Source organism: Clinocottus analis, unplaced genomic scaffold (assembly GCF_023055335.1).
Source record: "Clinocottus analis isolate CAN_PGR_092001 unplaced genomic scaffold, fCliAna1.0.p SCAF_9, whole genome shotgun sequence".
Taxonomy (NCBI): Eukaryota; Metazoa; Chordata; class Actinopteri; order Perciformes; family Cottidae; genus Clinocottus; species Clinocottus analis.
Genome location: NW_027176251.1, coordinates 19,043,070 through 19,065,416, shown reverse-complemented (window position 1 = coordinate 19,065,416; position 22,347 = coordinate 19,043,070). Strand labels below are relative to the sequence as shown.

The following is a 22,347-nucleotide window of genomic DNA, read 5'->3' as shown; positions in this document are numbered from 1 at the left end:
ATCACACATAAACATTTGTAGCTCTTGGATATGTCACATGTAATGCATATTCACATGATATGACAACACATATGTCATTTAAAATAGGATTTCATCTTCAAATACCATATTCAATGTGCTTTTCACACATTTCATATCATCATTATGTCAAACTGCAAATGCAAGTTTTTTATTTTATATTAAAAGTAAATACATACAAATATATAGAACAATTGACACAGACTTGCATACAGATATGATTGTATATGTTATACTTACATATGGACTGAGATGTATCAAGAAAGCTCTCATGTTGTTCTCCCTGTGTTTTGCCCTGTGATCTGTCCTCCCAATGCTGTGCTGTGAAATCATCATCCTCCACACCTGTCTGCTATCACTACACGCAAACACATGATGCAGTGTAAATACAGCAGTTTGTTTGACCCACCACTACGAGTGACTGGACCAAACTGTTGTTCCCCATCTGCAAACATCTCACAGTCTAAATCCTGTTAAAACACCAGCCAGTGAAATGCATCAGAGCTGTTAGCAATCTTAATGGTTTTTCTTCTTCTTTTTGTTTCAGTCAGGGCACAGTTATATTGCAAACAACACCTGCCTAACAATATATTCTGGGGATTTATTTGTCTGAGAGAGTCGAGGGAGTCGTAGAAATGAGGGGCATGCGGCGAGAACGAGCGTCTAAGGCTAACAAAGACAGATGGTGCATGAAGCGGAGGTACAGAGGGGAGGAAGCTGGAGGAGGAGGAGGAGGAAACGGGGAGTGAAGCGTGGAGGAGGAGAAGAAGGACACGGTGGAGGAGATAGATGCTCAGTAGGCGGGAGGGGAGGAAAAAAAGCAGTATGAAAGAAGACATTAGTAATCTCCCCAGCTGCGAACAGAGGGGATGTGCCGCCTCTTGCTCTCTCTTTTTGTGTCCGTCTATCAGCATCGCTTATCTTATTGACAAAGCGTGTGGTGTCCTGAAAGCTGGGCCTGGGCCCGAAGCCAGACTGCTGAGCCCGAGAGGAGCACAGAGTCATTGATACGGGGGATTATCTCTTATTATGGTCATGCCTCACTTTGCACCCACCCTACCTCACATCACAGGACCGGGGCTCCTGGCACACACACACATAAACACACACTTTAACACACACATAAACACAGCGGCTTTACACGTGCTTTACTCATCGAGGCACTGTGTGTTTGGGCTCGCGCGGCTGAAAAGCCTATCTCACACATCAGACACCCTCTCAGATAGGCTTTATCGGTGGGTAAAAGATGCCAAGTGTTGTAGAGACTCATCCCTCCTCTCCTATTTCACCTGACAGGAGGAGCCGTACGTGATGTTCAAGAAGTCTGACAAGCCGCTGTATGGGAACGACCGCTTCGAGGGCTACTGCATAGACCTGCTGAGAGAGCTGGCCAACATCCTGGGCTTCACTTACGAGGTCCGCCTGGTGGAAGACGGGCGATACGGTGCCCAGGATGAAAACACGGGCCAGTGGAATGGAATGGTCAAGGAGCTCATGGACCATGTGAGTCTCTAAACGTCATATCATATGTATTGAAGACAACATTAATGTGATTCCAGCAAACTCTAGTTAACTTCTAGTTTGGAGGACAATGGCACTGTACAAATAAAGTTAAATGCTGGAATTTGGCAATTAGATGGGTATTGTAATTACTGGAATACATGTTGTATAGACCTTAAAATATAATTGTTGTAATAAACTATATAAATAATACAATTAATTAGAATTCTTACACATGCTGGCTGCTGTTTATTGGTTTGTTCAGCTCACAAATCTGAATAATGTTTATTATAAACGGTATTGTGATGGTAAAATGATATGTCTAGTATCTATTACAGCAGTTTTCTTTTCAAGAACCACATTCAACTTACAGCCTTTGCATTTGGTCTGACAAAAAATGTAAATGTATGATAACTGTATTGATCCAATACAGGGAAGTGCAAACATAGTATAGATAACAGGAGGAGCTTATACAAAAACTAGCAGATGTTAGATTGAGATATGGAATCAATTATTGGAAAAAATCCTGCAGTAATGTATTCATTCCAGGTCATTTGTATGCAGTTCACCTGCAGTGCACTCTCTTGTTGTGTGTCTGTTTTTCACATGTGCTTCAGTAGGAAATCTGCTTTTTTGCCACGAGTTTCATAAATTTTTTCATTGACATTTGTGTAAACTACCGGAAAATGTGGGGTTATAAGCCAGTAATTTTTTTCTCAACTTTGACCCCTGCAGCTTAAATATTCACGTGGCTAAATTTAACAGCAGTTAGCAGCGCATTAGCAGCGCGTTAGCTAGCAGCGCGTTAGCTAGCAGCGAGCTAGCGTCAGATGCTGCCACAAGAAATTGTGGCTGCACTGTTTGAGCTCAATTAAACAACACTGAAAATTCAGCACAAAAATAAAAAGTGTTGTCAACGCTAGCTGCAGCAACTAGTGTGGCATTTGTTCTGAAGGTATGTTGGTACATTGATGTTCGCATGTGTGAAGCAAGGAGCAGTAGCAGCAGCGGTAGTAGCTGCACCTTATAACACATTTTACTGCATCATATGAACATATATTACCATCTAAATGTTTGGTTGAAAATGACACACATTCAGATATAATGAGCAGGATGCAGACGTAAGAACTGAGAGTACAGTGATGCATAGATTCTGTTTCCCCTACAGAGCTTATTAAAATTCACACAAAGCGCACACAATGTGCTTACAGTGGAGATCATTACTTCCAACAAAGTCCCAGTTAGGATAAACTGCACGGCAGAAAAATAGCAGACGCCGCACAGCCAATAGTCAATATCTGACCCGAGAGGGGTCAAGTCTCCCGTAACCGCTCCTGCTCTTGATCAGTGCAGTGATTGGCTACCGTGACATATAGTCTGACGCCGTCATGGCTGAAGGGCCCAATCCTTTGCGAGATGATGTTCAGCGTGGGTTTGCCCCACTTCTCACACAGGACACAGAGGGCTTGACTGAGACAGATGGTGATTGCAGGAGACAGGCCCTCAGAAGACTGGGGAGTGTGGACTCACAGGGAAGAAGTTCAGTTGAGGAAGACAGCCTGAATTGAGCTGAACAAGTTGGAAACATCCTGTCAAAGGAATTAAGCGAAATTATCTTTGGTCTCGGCTTGGTAACGCTAAGACTCGTACGGTAGTTTGGATGAATTCAGAGATGCTTGGTATCTGCTGGACTTTTTATGTACCACAGCTGTGAGAAGGAAGCGCAGTCAATTCCTCCTCAAGTGATGTATGGCAACCTTCATGAGACAAAAAGGATATATCTTTGAGAAATGAACCACTTGACCTTGCTGTTGATGTTTAGCATTTATAGTCGCAAGGCAGCCCAAGATTTATGAACTGCCAGCAGTACAGCAGGCTTTTCAGCCCAGATATGGAAACATGGTTTTCCCGGGCAGGCTCTATACATCTCCTCTGTGTATCTCTAGAGCACACGTCCCACATACGAGCACGACTCCTGTGCTTGCCAGAGAAAGGATTATGCCATATTATAAATAACTTTATAGAAAGGTAATGTTGACGCGCAGTGTGTGCTGCAAACAGCTGCATGAGTCAAATGATGGAAGCAAACCTTTTTCTACGGTGGGACCTTTGCAAAGCATTAACTCTAGAGACCTTTCCACAGAGTGGCATTTTTCTCTTCTTCTCCTTGTGAATAATATGCACTTCAGTGTATATGGAATGGTGCGAAAAAGGCATTTTATTTTTTGAGAACAAGGTTGATTTTTCTGAGCTTTCACACCGTGAATAATGGCATCAACCAATTGTGTGGAATGGGTTGAGTTCACCTCTACTTACAAGGACAATAAAACAACAAGGAGGCTTTGTTGTTTGACTGCAAACTTTATTACTCCTCTCAAACTTGACAAAGGCAGTGCAAACCTAAAATGTGAAGACAATGCGGAAGAGTCTTAAACTTGCATTCTTTCTACTTACCATCAGAGGGCGACTCCTCTGGTTGTATCGGTGGACCTCATGTAAATGTTAAACGAAAAACCATAACTATAATGCCATCAGTTATTACATTTATTACACTTTCAACCAAACGGTGCATAAAAATGATGTATTCGGTTTGGCTTTTGCCTTTTCATGGCATGTATCCAAAATACAGAGAAAATGAAAGGAATAACTAAGTACCAAAGTCTCTCATGCTTCTTAAAAGTTCATGTTTTTGAAAAACCTGTGTTATGGATTGTTCATTTCTTGCAGTAGAAAACTGTAAATACACAGTGACACAAAAAGACAAACAAAAACCTTAGCAAGGTAATTGTCCTAGATTCTCCACCCTCATTAACGTGCCCTCAGTGTTAATGACACAAGTATTTTCTGGCAAATGAAAAGGCATTAGTTACTTACAGACTGCTACAAGTGTGCAGACCAAAACCACTCCTTTAAGCTGGAAGATCATGAGTGTTCTGACCAACATAAATGATATCCATGAGAAGTGGTTTGAAACAGGTAGCAGTAGCACTAAAATATATTAAAGAGATATTTTGCCCGATCAATCCCCTCCTGATTGTGAAGCACCAAAGCACCCTTCAGCATATGTTTGAGAAGCATCAGGCTTTCAACCGATTCAAATATAAACCCATCCCTGTCAATATCAGAAGGTCTAAGCAATTAAATTAGTATAAAGTGATAGAAAGTCTCACGGGGGAAGATGGGTCAATCAAACAGACTTTCAGCAGGAGCTGTGTGTGTCCTGTGTGAACACACGACAATGTTGACTTAATAATGTTCAACTTTGGCTTTAGTGACGTAACTTAATAACTTAAACGTTAACAAGCATATCCTTTTTTTATTCATTCATCAAACACTTTACTTAACTTTTAACTGGTTATGAAACTAATTGTAATACTGACGCCTCTGAATGACTAAGACAAGTAAACAAGACCATCAAGGAGAAAATGGGATATTTCTATATAGTTTTTTGTAATGGCTCCTAAAAGCTCTTACTGAAATATCTGTCATTTGGTAAAGGTTTTCAGGAAAGTTGTCACAATATTATTATCTTGCTGAGCGATGGTACCATTGAGCAGTAAAGAGAAGAAAAAAAACACACCTTCTATTTTGGGTAGTGTTGCATGATTGGATGCTATTGCACACACCAGACGTGCCATTCAGAAGTAGTCACGGTACAGTAGACAGGATGCAATTTCTTTTCTTTGGAAAAGTGGGCTCTCTTGACATGACATCACGACGCAACATTTTGGCATGACATGTTGATGCTGCTTGTGTTTGTGCTTAGACAGAAAACAATAAAGAGTCATAAGCCGCTGGAGTGTGTTGCGCTAAATCCTGTCGTTTCATTTTGTTCTGTTTTTGGGAGTAACACAGTTTAAGTGAACGCTGCATAACTAAATGCCAAAGCATCATGTGCTGCCTCCAAAGTACTTGGCTTTATACATAATAAAGAACAATGTGATGATAGTCGAGAGTGTGTTTTTACAAGTCTAAACTGATAGTCCACATTTCTACAGTCCAACAACTGCTTTCAGATTAGTGTGTGGTGAATTATCAGTAGGTTCTTGTTGTGTTAGTCCTCTAAAGCCCTGGTGACCAGTCCTATATGCCTACAATGCCTTGTATAAAGTATAGTACCTTGATAGGCTCGCAGACAACCCAACAAAAGAAGAAAGTAGGTAAAGAAAATAAATGAATGCCTTGATTTAGGCTCCAGGGGGAGAAGGGAGAGTTTAGTAGTGGGAGTATACTTGATGGGTGGAGAGAGAAAGAGGGCATTAAATTTCTTGCTAAGTGCCTTGGGACAGACTCTGTAGTGTGTAAAGACCCTGTTTTCTTAATTTGATTGCCTCTAAAGACTTCCTGTGTCTGTGACTTATGGTCTATCTCTCTTCTCTTTTATGTTTGCTGTTGACAGAGAGCTGATCTGGCAGTGGCTCCCCTCGCCATCACATACGCACGCGAGAAGATCATTGACTTCTCCAAGCCCTTCATGACGCTGGGTATAAGTATACTGTACCGCAAGCCCAACGGGACCAACCCAGGGGTCTTCTCCTTCCTCAACCCCCTCTCGCCTGATATCTGGATGTATATTCTGCTGGCTTACTTGGGTGTCAGTTGTGTGCTGTTTGTCATAGCCAGGTAACATGTCACTCCCTGTGATCACAGCCTCACACACAAGTCAGAAACATGCTTAGCTGCCATCGCTCGGCCTCGCCCCGACTCAAAACAGGCCAACATATAATCACAGGAACATCACACCGACTCGCTCACAGTAAAAGCTCAACGCTCAATGACAGTGCTGACACTAATTATCATTTATCACAAGTCAACGCCATTGCTGTGCAACGTGTTTAATGCAGTTCAACCACGAAGGATCACATGAATATTGTCTTTTTCCACCATTAGACATTCACAAACTTGGCACGGCTGCGAAGTTACTCCTGGCCTGCTTCTACTCACATTGGGATCAGTAGAAGAAACAGATGCACACACGAACACAGACCTCAGACAGAGAAGTTGTCGGCCTAAGAGCCGTTTGAGGGTTTGTGTGTTTATGTCTGAGAGTGGCAGAAAGGTTGTGCACTCCTATGGATATGTGTGCGTACGTGTGTGTGTTTGTGGGATGTGTCGAGCTCGGTGTGAACACTGCTGCCCCTCTCCCACCTTTCCCTCACTGTCCCCAGTGTCTCCGAGTTCATGCTGTCTTTTCTTTTTCTCTTGTTTCCTTCACCTTGCTTCAACTGTGAGTCAGAGACAGCCTCTCATTTGTTTCTGCTTGTTTAGCTTCACAGTCTACAATTACTACAGCGTAGTCACCCTTACGAGGAGCCAGTTTAGCTTTGTATTGGTTTTGAGCTGTAGCCGCAGCAGATTGGACACTTTGTGGTAAAAAGAGGAGTCAAATCTGAGTCTTTGTAACCTTTGCTGAGGATCCACACTATGACTGAACTTATTTGGTGCTCATATATATATATATATATATATATATATATATATATATATATATATATATATATATATATATATATATATATATATATGTATTTTTATATATATATATATCCAGACTACTTTTCTACAGGTTGTCAAAGCACAAAGAGAATCTGTCTTTTTCCTAAAGATCCAGGTAAAGCTCAACGACACGCCAGCTCCCGAAAAGCTAAAATAGCAGTATATGTCATAAACTCTATATTAGCGAATGGGACCTGTCAGTCAGGCGGGTGTATAGGCGGGACATCCATCCCGCGATCACTACTGCACAGACTCACCAAAGGATGTCACCAGCGCAAAATAGCAGCATCAGTTTCCAATATGTGTTGGTTTCAGTGCGACAGTGGGAGGTAGTGGAGCTGCGTCGTCCATCTTTACATAGGCTCTTACATGCTTTACCCCCATGACATCTCCCATTCAAGGTTATTTTGTTTAGTTGCCTTGGAATATTTTTTTTTTCACTTTCACTACAAACTTCTCTCCTAAGTGGGGCCGTGACCTGCAATTTCAGGTCTCTCGCTGCAGTTTATCAGAGCCTCACAAGTTCAAATAGCATTTGAGTTGTTCAAAGAAACTTAACCTGAGCAGGGAGTGCTGCAAAGTTGAAATACATTGTTCCAAATATGCTTGTTGTGTGCCTTTGTGAAGAAGTACAAGGTTCTGGAGTTGCACTTGGGTCTTGGCAATGGAAAGTGATAGCACATAAGGGCTACGTGCAGCTGATGGATGCTGTAGAGGGTAGGTGTAGTATGGGTCAAACTCTGTACTGATTCTAGCCCTGATATGAATGTACATTATCATAAAACAGTGCTTTTGATAGAAACATTTCATAAATAATCAGGAATAGTTTTACTTCTTTGTGCTGCTTGTGTCAATGAGACCTAACGTGACCTAACCACATTACACATCTAAGTATATCTTTAATGGACACAGAGCGCTCTGTGTTTTTTTATTTACTTTGTTTAGCACCAATAGTACACATTAGTTTGGTGACGCAGTTTGACACAGAGAGCGCTTAGGCTGGTGAAATGACACAACACAATATTTGTACTGGTTTTCTTGTCTTCGCTCAGACAAATTCATTGAGTTAGGCCACGAAACTAGGCCAATGGTTTTTGAAGGCTCGCTTATTCGATCTAGTGGCTCTTACTGGTGGCTGCCATATTTGAAGCATTGTGGAGAAAAAGAGAGAGAGAGAAAAGTTCATGTTAATTATAAAACTTTTGGGCGACGTCGGCTCTCTTGCAGCCGCGACCCGAGAGTTTTACCGTTAACGCACATGTGTTTTCCGATGTTACTGGCGATATGATCACACGAGAAAATAAAAAGCGGCAACTGTCATCTAAGTTGGCTCAGAATATGCACCTATCTGTATTTATTATCATAATAAGTAAGTGTTTGGGTAAGTGTATAAATTCCCCCCTCACTTTATTCCTTTTTTTCTCTCCTGTACACACAAATGCATGCTGGGCTACAGCTGCATGCTTTTTGCTGTAGATTGAAGCACATAACAGTCTCACAAAATTTCATGAAATGAGAAGTCGAAGAGGCAGATTACGTGTTGTGAACAGAAGATGTGGAGATTACGTCTCTCCGCCTTAAGGAGAAGAGTTATCCATGTTTAGAATGTACTGTCAGACATCAGGTTAGTCTGGAGGAAAGAGCAGGCAGTTGAGCTAAAGTGTGGAATATCTTTCCACTTTCTTCCCCCTGTGCTATGTGGCCATACAGATAGTTTTGTATTTAGTTATTTCGCTCCAATTCATTGGAGATGAATGGGATTTAGTTTGTGGTGCTCAGCCCAGAAATTCAACAAGCACATGTCTTACCTTCCTTGTTGTTCTCGGTAATAGAGGTAGTTGTTCAAACCTTTCACTGAAGCTAACTTCCTTATTTTAACTAGAACAAATCCTTGAAAATACAGAGACAGATTTCTCAGGACCTAAACTATCTGCATGGCTAAATAACAGAAGGGACATTTTTTTCATTAAAATCACCATGGGATCAGCTAAATGTGAAAACTTTAGACGCTACCATATGATATTGATCATAGTTACCGAAGTGAAAAACACTGACAAGCTTTGTTTTCTCTGGTGTGTTTGTCGATGGTGGTTCGGTATTGTGTCGGCGCAATATGAAAAGAAAACCAGAGACGCCCACACACAAAACAAATTACAATTAGCAAAAGATAAGAAAAACAAACTCTTGTTACTACTTATTTGCCTTTTAAGATACCACAGTGATACTGTAACAGAACAGCGACTGAAACAAGTAATTGCAAGTACAGACATTTATCACGACTTTATTCACCTTTTGTCTCCAAAACTAGACAACATTTGTGAATTTGCATTGCCATATTAGTGTTTTCTGATCTGATGCCTCCATGGCAGGAACAGTGCTTCTAAAACCTTTTAAATCATGGTTAAATATGTATTTATTCATTTGTCCCTGCTAGAGGTAGGGTTCAACTTGGTTTACATAGCCACTTGGTTACTGGTTGTGTTACTCAGTTCAGGTTAGGGAACCATCAATGAGCTGGTTAAGAGAATAACTACTTTTCTACGTTTTCTTTTAACCAAATCGTTGGCTGTTGATAGATGACCAGTGCTTTGTTGAGCCATTCAGACATTCGTTTGCATGAACCCAACAGATGCTATCATTATTCTTGGGACGCTCTCTGCTTATTCTATAAACATAAAAAGCCTTATTCGTCCCATGTCCTCTAATTAATCCTTGCATGGGGGTGAAATGCATTTCTTTCACCTTCTGTTCACACACATCATTTGTATGTAAAGTACTCATTTCACCAAAGTTTGTGAGACCAAACTGTCAAGCACATAACATTGACAGGCTATACTTTACACGACAAGGTTTAGTTCCACTGTGCAGTTATATACTGTTTAGATATATGTGTGTGTACACATTACACATTTTATCTTTGTATGCTTGTGTTTGTGTTGCACTGTGTGACTGACTGTTTGTATGTGTGGGAGACTGAACACGGGGACTGACGTACACAGAGCTAGAGCTAGAGCAGCCTCTCTCTGCCATGGATAGGCCTATTCCACATGGGTGCACAGCTAAAACCACATGATTACTCTGTTGTACCGCCACCTGCCCCGATATCTCCAGTTACTGATGTCAGTGTCACCTGTTGTTATTGCTTTTATGTTCCCTCTAATGACATCAATAGCACCATTGTTGTTTCTGGCACAGGTGATGAAATGGCTTTAAAAAAATAAAAATAAAGTAGATAGCACACCACCTCTGCTAAAGCCAGTGCATTATCACCTTGTTACACTTGGGGGAATATGATTCACTACATCCTACATCCTACACATTAAGAGCATTTCTTTAAGATGAGGGAAGCAGAAGCAGAGATGATGATAATCAATCGGGAGGTTTATCCAAAGAATTGTGACTCATGATATAGACATCTATTTCTCGTCTGTCCTGCTCCAAATTTGAATATTTCTCTGTGTGCAATGTCTTTCTTTTCTCACATCAAAGTGTAATCTGTCCATTCTCAGTCTTTGAATAAGGAGAAGCCTTTGGTTTGGTACGTGCTCATATTAAAGGCACAGCCTCGTTATGTGGTTAAAATGTTCCTCTGAATCCCTCGCAGACCTCTAAGTAGGATGTTCGTAGTGTGTAAATCCTGTTTGTATTGTGTGGAGCCTTAATAAGCAATAGAGGGTTAACAGTTATAATTGGATTGGACCCTTAACAGAAATATGTCCTTCTAAAATACATGCTGCTCAACTAAATATGTAATAATTTTGTGTCAAGTAGGAAGCTACATTATGTTCCATGTGTACATAGTTGTACACCATAAACAGTGTATCACAGTTCATACAAAATCTCTACATTTTGGTTGGCTGAACACAAACAGCGGACTCCTGAGTGACAGTCTTCTGGTTGGTTGCATCTTTGTTTGGACCGTAGCAGCAGCTTCTGAATGAGCTCTTTTGGCGTTACCTGTTCAAAAACCATTTTAATAGTCAAACTTGCTGGAAAAAAAACAGAAAGTGAAGAAAAATCTCAAACACTTCAACAGTCAGCAGAAAGATAAAGCTTACTGAGCTGGTCCTTAATTGAACACGACCAGATTTATAACATCAGTCAAACGCTTAAGTTTGGACATATAAAGTGCATCATCCTGTGACAGAGCAACCAGACCATTTCTGACTGTTGATTCATCTCTCCTGACATTGGTGTTATCATGCGTAGCATCACTAGAGGTTTCTGCTGGGTGACCCTGCCCCCATAGGAAGATAAAAGCCTCACATTGTTTCTGCGCTGCTGGTGAATTCCTGGCTTTTATCTCTGCACTGACCTTGCTCAAAGTTTCTCCCGCTGCAGCACAGATGATCTGAGATAATGTAAGGGCAGTGTAATTGGATTATAGTGACAGCAAACAGGCCAAACAGTGCTACGGTGAGAGATGGGCTAAGCTGTGTTGTGTCCTGTGAGCGGCATTGGTTTAGCAGTCCCTGACCCAACCAGCGGCGGCGGCGGCGACAGTCCAGCCAGCCACTCCCATGATCCAGCACAACGCTGACACCTACGCTCATCCATGTTCATGGCGAGCGGTAATTGGCTTTTCGCAACATGATTGGAGGAAACACACCCGGAGACCTCTGTGCAAGGGATTGGGTCACATTGTCACATTTGCCACGGCAAGGTCGCAGTTCAGCTGAACTCAATTTGGCATTGCAAATTGACAAGCAAGCAAATCTGGGGCAAATTGAGTGAGCGGACAGATTGATTTAAGGCCAAGGATTCTCTTAAAGGAGAAATAAGGAGGGACATTCAGAGGTCCTTGAGCTACACTACACAATATCCTCCTGAGTGTTGTGGGGGTGAGAAGGAACACCACTGTTAACCACATCATAATGGCAAAGCCCATTAGTCAATGACAGGATACAGTTATGATGCTGTCATGTTATCAATACAGCCATACGTCTTCATATAGAGACCTGCATGTAGGGTATTCAACCCAGTAGTGTATTATAACCAGAGGACAATCCAAACCTTGACACGCGGCGGGTAGCAGTTTCATCTGCATTATTCTTTATGCAGATGTAACATCCACTGGAGGTTATCGTTTTTGACTTCCAGCGCAGTAAGTCTACATTATGCATTGCAATTTGATTAGTCAAACCCTTGTGTCTGTTAAACAGCTTGAGTCAAGATAGGGCCCCAGTTCTCCCCTCAACTCCAGCACAAACCAAATCAGGTCAGAATGCTTAATTGTAGACCAATCAACCTTTACTAATGTAATGTCACTTTTATTTGATATGAATAAATGAGAAATCGCTCTGCTTGAGGAGTGTGTCGAGTGAGGGGGAGCGTCGGGGCTGGCGTGGGCATGATGGGAATGAACCGCTTGATCTGCTGAATATTAATGCTCCTCTAAGATTATAAGGATTATTAGTTCTTTTCTCGGCTGACAATGGAGTTATTTTCAGACCCCATCGATTAAATTACTGAGGGAACTGCCTTTGATATGAGCACTCCCACATGAGGAGCCACCTTTGGAATATGAGTGGGGTTAAATCGAGCCCAATTCCCGAGTATTGTATCTTATTGCTATTTAAAAACACACACAAGATATTCAGGAGAGTCATATTTTAGGCTTTATTTTGACTAATAGATTATTCAGGAACTAAATCCTAATCATCATGTCATAATAATCCATGTAATTAACTCTTAATTTACTAATACAGTTAATAATATACTAACCTGATGTATGTACATGAATACTTCTTGATGGGGAAAGTATCCTCAGGCATGATTTGCAGTGTTTCATCTCTGGACATGACTAAGTAACCTTTGTTTTCTCTCCCCGTCTCCCCAGGTAGGATGACAACTCTTGGTCTCTTGTATTGTTTGCTCTTGTGTCTTTAAGCAACTGCAGTAAACAGATCTATATATATGTGTGTGTTCTCTGTTAATTGTCACAGGTTTAGTCCCTACGAGTGGTATAACCCCCACCCATGCAACCCTGACTCGGATGTAGTGGAAAACAATTTCACCCTGCTAAATAGTTTCTGGTTTGGAGTTGGAGCTCTCATGCAGCAAGGTAGACGCCTCTGCCTGCCCCCCTTTTTCTAGCACAAGTCCCACTTTTTGCTGGGGGTCAACCTTGCTCTTTGACCAGGCCCGTGACCATGCATGGGGGCCTCTGTGCATGATGCTAGATGCTCCACTGGTAGAGTCCAGCAGGACTGGATTGGATGGGATTTGAGTGATGTGATCAATGAATGAGGGTGGTGTACCTGCATGCTCCCTTTCCCCCTTGCTCCCTGACTCCTTCCCTCCCTTTCCCCCACCTGTCAACGGCCATCTGAACAGGTAAGTGAACCCACCCAGAATACCTGAAATGGATCAAATGGGTGAGACTGAATGAGAATGTGAAGTCAGCAGCTTCCCCTGCCTGTTTAGTTTAGTTTTCTTCTGCCACATCAATGCCATGTCTTCTCAACTCGTTGGCATATTTAGACTGAGAAAAAAAACTAAGTGTGGAATGTTATTACTTTAATAATAATACCTAGTGTATGTCCTCTGCAATGCATGCCACATTGGGAGATATATTGCATTTTTTAAATTAGAATTCCCTCCAACGTAATTGACAATGCAACATATTACAGCAAGTAGTGATGGTTGTAGGGCCTGGAGAGCATGAACAGTGCAAACCAGTTGCCAGAGTCAAAGCTGCTTTAAAGGGCCATTTCATCTGCAGTACAAGAAATAATAATAAAAATGTCTCCCATATCGGGGTCGAGCCATGCAGATTTGTTTTTTGAAAATCTGTCTCTGACATCTCAGCCTAAAGAAGGTTGAAGTTATATTTATTATGGTGCTCACAGTATTGTGAGGTGAATATATTAAACCAAATAATGGCCATAATCACTTAAATATTTTAATGAACTTAATAGTTATTGTGAAATTAAACCTCTGATGAAAATGTTAAAATAATAGTTAAACAAAAATATTGGTTTACCCACTTATTGGTGTTTCTAAGGGAAAACATCTCATTAAGGAATAATTATAGACTTTATGTTAAGATATCTATGTGATGTATTACACTTTTCAATCTACAGTATTACAGATGGAGGGTGAAATCTCAGAGACAGATCTCAAAACTTAAAACAAATAAAAGCAGAACTATCTGCATGAATAGAAAGTAGTTTGGATGAAGTGACCCTTTAAGTCTGCAGAGTCTTTCCCAGGATTTAGCAGCTGATAACGTATCTCTTGTTGGCTGGTTGCATGCTTACTTATACTGCATGCTTACTAATATCCCCAAATTAGCTACTAACATTTCTCACAGATTTGTATTCATTGGATTTCTTAGGATGCTAATAGTATTTGAATTATTTATTATTTGAGATCAAAATATGATGGTTGGTGAGGATTTCATGAACACAGAGAAAACAAAAATGTTTAGGACTGCTAACTAAGGCCTATATATATATATATTTAGAATTGATATATATATATATATATATATATATATATATATATATATATATATATATATATATATATATATATATATATATATATATATATATGTATGTATATGTGTAAATGTAATGCAGTTTAGCTCCTAACAGAGTCGTGTTGGATATAGTTTGTTTGACGAGTCAGCAGAACGGATGCGTAGGGTTGACCAGTTGAGAAGATGTGGCTGAGGGCCAGAAGGCAGCGGGATTAGACTGAAGGAACATGCGGTGTCTGCACGGCACCGTGCTGCTCTGCACTGTAGAGAGGCTCCCCTGCCCGGCGGCTTGCCCCGCCCCCCAGAAAACTGTGGGATGTGCTTCTTTGGTCACGACGTTACCTTGGGTACATGACAGTCAGCCCCAACCAGGCTCTGTTCGGGTCGACTCGCCGCTCTGAGCGGGTCGCCCCCTCTTTTCTGTTCTGGTGTCTGAGGTGAAAACAGGAAAGGAAGATCGGAGCCGGTAACATGTTACACTGTAAAAAAACAACCTGCACCTGATAGCCGGCCATGGGTCAACACAGAACAAGCAGAATCCACCGCTAACCCTACTGATGAATATGTGTTTGTGATCATGCCTGCTTCCTTGACTTGTGTTCTTGATTGTGGTTTTATGAATGGGCAAAGTGGGTGGCTGGTGCTCCGTGCTGGGTGAATAAGATGCTGTGGGTGAGCAGAGTCTGACGGTGTGGATGGCTGGTGGCTCATGAGAGGTGAAACAGACAATGTTATCTGGAGGCTTAACTTATGTTTGAAATGATGCTAGACACTAAAGTCATTGTTTTGTTGTTCAAATCAGGGCCAGCTGTAGTCTTTTGAGGGCCCTCTGTGAGATTAGCATATTAACTTCATTAAATGTATTCCTAATTCTTTTAGATAATAATTATAGCGCTATGACCTCAAAATGCATAAGCTAAATAAAATAGTTGTGAATGTAAGATCTATCCCAACATCATTTTAGTTGTGTGCTAGATGCGTGTGATTCACACACATATATATATATAAAATCTTGGAAGAGATTAATCCGACACATCATATTTCTTCAATTTCTATTTTCTACTTCATACAGTTATTCATTTAAATGCATTTTGAATTTTGAACAAACATCAACGTCGACATCAGTTTATTTGGCCGAATAAGTTTTGTTTTGAAGATTTATTTTGCACTGAGCCAAAAAGACTTTTCAGAACAGAAAGACACAAGAAAACACACACAGAGTGGTAAAGACGGAACGAGACAAGCTCCAGAGCATACAATAGCTAGTGTGTGTGTGTGTGTGTGTGTGTGTGTGTGTGTGTGTGTGTGTGTGTGTGTGTGTGTGTGTGTGTGTGTGTGCGCGTGTGCGCGTGTGTGTGTGTGTGTGTGTGTGTGTGTGTGTGTGTGTGTGTGTGTGTGACAAATGAACTGCAGACCCAGTTTACTGAACCCACTGCTGATGTGAACATTAAGACTTCACATATGCAGAGAGCGATAATGCAGAGGTCCCTGCGAGTATTCTACACTAAAACTACATGATGATATGAATTCAACACCCCATATTTAAAGTGCTAGAGAAGAGTAGGTGTCGTGTCTTTGAGCATATTAACATGCTCACTGTTCAGCTACTTGTGGAAAGACACAATCGTATTAATTAACTACAGAACAATTATTGTTATTTTCATGATTTTGGAGTCAATAGAGTGAATACAGTTATTGTTATCGCTTGAGGTAAGTTTACCAATGAGATCATTTCCAGAAACCTGATGAGGGAAGAACCGCCCCCTCAGTCTGCCCCTCCCTCTTTATAGCGGTATCAATAACGGTGGGCTGGAGCTGCAGTTGGCTGACATGTCTTTCTCTGCACGCTCTCTTTATTAGACAGCTCACTCGGGGGACAGCGAGAAAGAAGTTTGATGAAAAGTGAGTCTCTCACAAAGGGAGTTCTTAACCTCCTATCTCTTCGGCTCCTTATCAGCTTTCCCTCTGAGTGAATGTGCAAAATCCCAGCTTTCAATTGCTTAAGCCGCTTGAGGAGAATAGTCCTGATATAACCCAGGCCCACCTTCTCTCACCCCGGACAACAAAACCCCCTCTCTCGCTCCCTCTCTACCCACGCACATATGCTCCTTCGTGCTCTGCTCACATTCTGCATAGAACATGAGTGTAAAAACAATTTAGTGAAAGTAACTGATGCTAAACTTCCTCATAGGAATTGTAGCAATCAGTGGAGTCACTCGCAGGGAGGAAGTATTTACATACAGATCTGTATGTAGAGTTTAGCTTTAGATAACTTTGCCATACAAATTTGCACTGTTGAGCTAATGCAAGCTAGCTTGCCTGTGTCAATCTAATGATTAAGAGACCAGACAGCTGTACAGGCTGAAATAGGGCGAGATATCATTTTAGGTGTGTACTACACAATTTCGTAAAACCCTTTAATAGCAGAGTATACTGTCACAGCACAGGTAGTGCAGACAGGATGAGTTTTTGTTTGGTAAGGCTTAATAACCACAAAGCCTTGTGGCTGTAGTAGCTAAATGCTATATGCTAAATGCCTATAAATTAACAAGGAAAGTATGCAGGTCTAACTTAAAGTCCTGCTCTCAGCTATTTGTCTGCAGTCGCTCTGGTTATTCCCCACAGTGTCGCTCAGTGGACTGCGTGGTTGGGCAGCGCCGCTCTGGCACTCTTCTTGTTTTAACAACCGTGAGCTCGCAGTCTTTTTCAGTTCAAAAATTAAACCAAAATACTTTAGGGTAGGGTGTTAACCTTCATCATCCATCATGCTCTCTACAAAAAAAGTTCCTCTTTGCATTAATATTATGCACTCTCATGCGTCCATATCTCGAGTCCCTCGGTGTCTGACCTCAGGCCAGCTCACATTGCATTAGACCGAAGCTTAGCAATCAATCAAAAATGATGAATGACGAGCAGTGACCATGACAATACATTGCTTTACAGAAGATGTTTTGTAGACAGTGGCAAGACAGATGTTACTTATTATACAAATAGTCTCTAAAACACTGTGTTGAATGTTTGTCTGGTACGCAACTGGAGAAGGCAGTTTGGTTAGCAACCTTCCACATAAATAAGTTGTTTCCAACTAGCTAGCATGTCGGTGGTTAGCTTGCTAGCTAAAATAGCAGAGGGACAGGCTCACATTTAGAAATAACAGAAACTTTGATGAGTTGTAAAAGAGGCAGTGCAGGATAGAAATTGCAGACCGGAGGTGAGCATAAGACTAAATATCAATACCAGAATCAACCATGAAGCTGCCCACTCTGCCCACTCTGTGTGTATGCTAGTGTGTGATCCAGGCAGCAGATGCAGAGGCCTAGCCCGGCCCGGCCCGGTCTGGTCTGGTCTGGTCTGGCTTAGTCCTGCCTGACCTGGCCAGATCTGGTCCGGTCTGGTTGGGTCTGGTCTGGCTTGGCCTGGGTGCTGCCCTCTCCCCAGCATGATGCTGTACCAGGCCTCACCACCTCCTCTGCTCCTCTCGTTCAGGATCTGAGCTCATGCCGAAAGCCCTCTCCACCAGAATTGTAGGAGGAATCTGGTGGTTTTTCACGCTCATCATCATCTCCTCCTACACGGCAAACCTGGCGGCCTTCCTCACCGTGGAGAGGATGGAGTCGCCCATTGACTCGGCTGATGACCTCGCCAAGCAGACGAAGATAGAATACGGGGTGATAGAGGATGGCTCCACAATGACCTTTTTCAAGGTTAGTTACAGCTGGATACATTTAAACCAACTACAGTCCGTTCGAGTGCTTCTCTGCTCTGTATCACCCAGCAAATTACAGACAGACAACATAGGTGTGTTAAGGTTCAGTCTAACATTTTAGATAATTGATGCAGCAATATTTAGTCTGACAAGTTTACAAGGTAAATATTGGTAGTGTAATTGACATAGAATAAATTATGAATATCAAACTCTCACCTGCCATGTGTGAGTCATCATGGCAGAATGTGGTCGTGGGGACTGCTGTCGCAGTTTGTCAGAGTGACAGGATTGCATTTGTGCAAGATGCAGCCACAAAACTTTATAGGTGTGAAGTTGAGATGAAAATGAATCCCCAGTTAGAAAACGCTTGTGGTCCATGCAAGGCTTCGATGAGAAGTGTGGAAGGGGCCATTGACCCTCACCCCCACCTTACAACTGTGCCATGATTTGGCATTGCTGCTGATGTAACAAGATGGTGTTGAGTTCATCCATCCTAAATTATTCTTTTGTTAAAAGATAACTTGTCGTTCAGCATTTTACTCTACTATATTTTTTTACTTTACTATTATGAGGCCTTAGACAGTTTGTCTCAGTTTGACAAGTTCCACACATTATCGCACCAAATAACAATAGTGTCGGAGTGTCTTTTCTAAATAAATGTCTGTCTTTACAGGTTTGGGAATGGAGTGTGGTTTACCTTAACCTTTGATTTATAACTAATGTGCTTATTAACTCATGTGATTAACGACTTGTGACAAACAATATTCATAACTAACTACGGATGTGATGTAAAAATGTCAAATTGACTTAGTTTTCCATTGGGACACACACAAGAGTGTAATGGCTGATAATCCGATGTTTGATCCATCAGGCCTGTGTGGATGGTCTCGCTCTTTATAGCACACCAGTTGCTCTGTCTGTAACACTACTGGTGTGAGCATCGCATATACGCACTAAATGGGTGTTGGAGCACTGACCAAGCTGCGTTATTTGATCCATGAGAGTGACAAAAGTTTGCAAAGCTTAACAAGTCATTATCTTCCATGTTTTCTGATCTGCCACTTCTATGGGTAAGGCTTGGTCAGGTTTAAAATGTTATGCTACTACGTCTGCTGGTATTAATATCATTCAAATTAGGATTGTCTCCTTCTTAAACTTGGCAAAGCTGTGTTGGAGCCTCAGAATATATTTAGAATATATTACAGAAGATTGACCCCGGTCATAGAATTCTACCTCTTCTAAGTGAAATGATAGAGGATGGATTACCATAACGTTTTCTACAGATATTTAGTCTGGACAAAAGTTCACTTTTAATCTCCTGCCATGCTATCCGTAAGTAAAATTGTACCATTATTCTGTGAAATATAATAAAGTTTCAACATCACTTCAACATGTATGATCCAGAACCAACCATGCAGTTGTCCATTGCTGGAATAATGCTGATGAACTTGACTCTACTACTCTACTGTGAAAGAATAACTTCTCTTTGCAACGTGACCCCTTTGAGCACAAAAAAATGCTCCTATAACAAATGTGTTCAATCTAGAATTTCACACAGGGCCTCAGGATTAAGTAATAGTGCCGAACCTGCCTGAGTTGATGTTGTACTTAATTGGTGCAAATTTGTAATCAATGTGAGTACAAAAAACATATTGAGACACAGTGACCCGGAGGTCTTTGAGACCTCTGGTTTCCCACCTAACCCAGATGTCGTTCCAGCCTGATATTAGCTAGTTATTACCAGGTGTGACAGCGACGTAGGTTGTGAAAACACACACACACTTTACTACCAGATTTGAGCACATGGCTGGCATCATCCCATCACAAGATGCTCTCTCGTGTTGAACTTTGACTAGTTCTGGTTTTTGCTGTCCCCACTTATCCTATTCAGGGTCACGTGGAGCCTCATTGTCACCAATCCATCACTGGATTGACACCGATAGATAGACAGCCGTTCCCACTTCACATAACCTGTATGGTTTTGAACTGCAAACTCCGTACAAAGAGTTCCTGTGCCATGTTCAAACCCGGGTCCTGAAAGCTGTGAGGCGACAGTCCTAGCCATTGAACCACCGTGTCGCCATGATCAAATACTAAAGTACCTTTTTTCCAGTGAAATAGCCTGGAACCATGAAGCAGTGATAGTTGTGCCCATGCCGGGGCTCTGCTTGGTAATCCCCTCAGAGTAAGGTTATATAGAATACCTCCTGCATATCAAGACTGCCGTGTTAATCCAGCCATGTTTTACAACTTCCCTGCATGAGATCTCTTTACTCCAAGTTTGATTTCTCGCCGCATATATATATATATATTTTTTCATCTCTTGCAATCCGTCTATGGCACCCGGACAGCTTTTAGATTTAGCTTTATTTCACACCTTCTTTTCATCCATCTGTGGAATAGGCGCACATGCATTTACAGGTGCTGTTCACACACACACACACACACACACACACACACACACACACACACATACACACGCGGCTGTGATTAATATGTTTGTGTGTGTCTCGTCTTCACACTAAAACATACTCACAATTCATTAGCAAACTGCTGTGGTGATGGTTCTCTTTATCATATCGCCGCACAAATTGATGAAAACAACAGTTGGTGTAAGAAGCAGCATATGTGGCTGTTAATCATCTTACCTATGCTGAGGTCCCTCGTCAGCCATCATTTACTGCCTCAGGTCAGACACTGAGTCCCAATCGTTTGAGCATTATGGGCTAAGTTGATATAAATACAACAGGTTTTTTTTGTATCACTTGCTTATAAGCACAAGTGAGACTTTTGAGAACATGCATTATTTAGCAAATAGACAAATATGTGCTCAAAACCGGTTATACATTCAATGAAATGAAAAGAAGTGTCTGTAAAAGAAAACACTGTCACTAAATAACTCTTTACTGAACACAGCTAAAGAGGAAAACAACCTTCCTTTACGACGCACAATATCACAAGTTCACAAGTTAAATTGTGGTAAAAAAAAAAAAGAAAAAAAGAAAAGGCTAGATGTTTTTGGCAGGCTGGGTAACACTCTATATCTCTCCTTTCATTTATCTCAGGTGGCTGGCCATAAAGTAAAATGCCTCTGGGCCAAACACACTTTAGAGCTTACCACTTGTGAGCAGAAGACTCGCAGGTTCAAACCTGCACGCCACGTCTGCACTTAATGGTTTTTTTGCAAACAGTAATGGTTGTGAAGAGTGAAGATAGTTATGTAAAGAAAACGTCATTAAAGTTTCAGTTCACAGAAATTGAAAAGTACCTTTAGTTAGCTACCAATCGCTTTCTTTCTTCCCCTCTCACACTCTAAACTAGTTATCGAGACGTCGTCTTCTGCCTGGTTTTGGTCACGTTTTCCTCTCTTTACGCAACCAAGAGTTGATGTGGACCTTCAGATTCACACAAATATCAAACGCATTTGAAATTATATTTACGGGGTTCTCATCTAGAAGCTCTTTTATAATGTCTTTGTTGGTTGGTGGAGGTGGTGCTCATTAAAACAACCCGGCTCCATGATCATTAGCGAAGCCGTGGCTTTGTCAAGCTACAGTTTCATACTGCTGCATTCATGGAGCAAAGAGCAAACAATTATGCTGTGCAGCCGCTAAAGATTTATCCATATCTCCCAGTTAATCAGAATGCAGAATTTGCAATGGTCAAGTTACAAAATCGTAAAGTTGTTTTTTTACATACAAGACATAGACACCAAGCAGACAACTCACACCACAGTCTGACTGACACATCATGTGCAGATTTTAGGCTAATGTGGTCCTGAAAAATAGAAATGGTGACCTTATACTGGACAACGCTGTTTTCATACACATGAAAATCCGTATTAACGTCTCTGTTTGGTCATGAATAATTAAAATACAATGTATTATGAAGCTATATACATAAACAACTTCAATAAACGTGCATCAACCCCACAGAACAGCATCTGGTGGCCTCTGCTGGAACATGTAGTCCTTTACTGTCATTCTTTGTTGTAAATGTAAATCAACTTTTTATTATCACACCATCGCACATGGACCATTCTAGCACTATGGACATTGAGCCCAGCCCAGCATTATAGACAGCTACTCTACAGATGTCTGGGTAGCAGCACTTTGACGATGAACTGGTCACCTCTACAACT

The 22,347-nt window shown here is 41.4% G+C and overlaps 1 protein-coding gene across 3 annotated transcripts in view; it reads left to right on the top strand.

The window, feature by feature from the left end:
- Positions 1-22,347, top strand: part of grik2 (glutamate receptor, ionotropic, kainate 2) — a 231,871-nt gene that overhangs the window by 166,137 nt on the left and 43,387 nt on the right. For all 3 annotated transcript variants that reach the window (XM_068570047.1, XM_068570048.1, XM_068570049.1), the window contains exons 10-13: positions 1,315-1,521; positions 5,918-6,141; positions 12,960-13,078; positions 17,987-18,204. In XM_068570047.1, the coding sequence (XP_068426148.1) occupies positions 1,315-1,521; positions 5,918-6,141; positions 12,960-13,078; positions 17,987-18,204 (768 nt within the window). The remainder of the gene's footprint in view (positions 1-1,314; positions 1,522-5,917; positions 6,142-12,959; positions 13,079-17,986; positions 18,205-22,347) is intronic.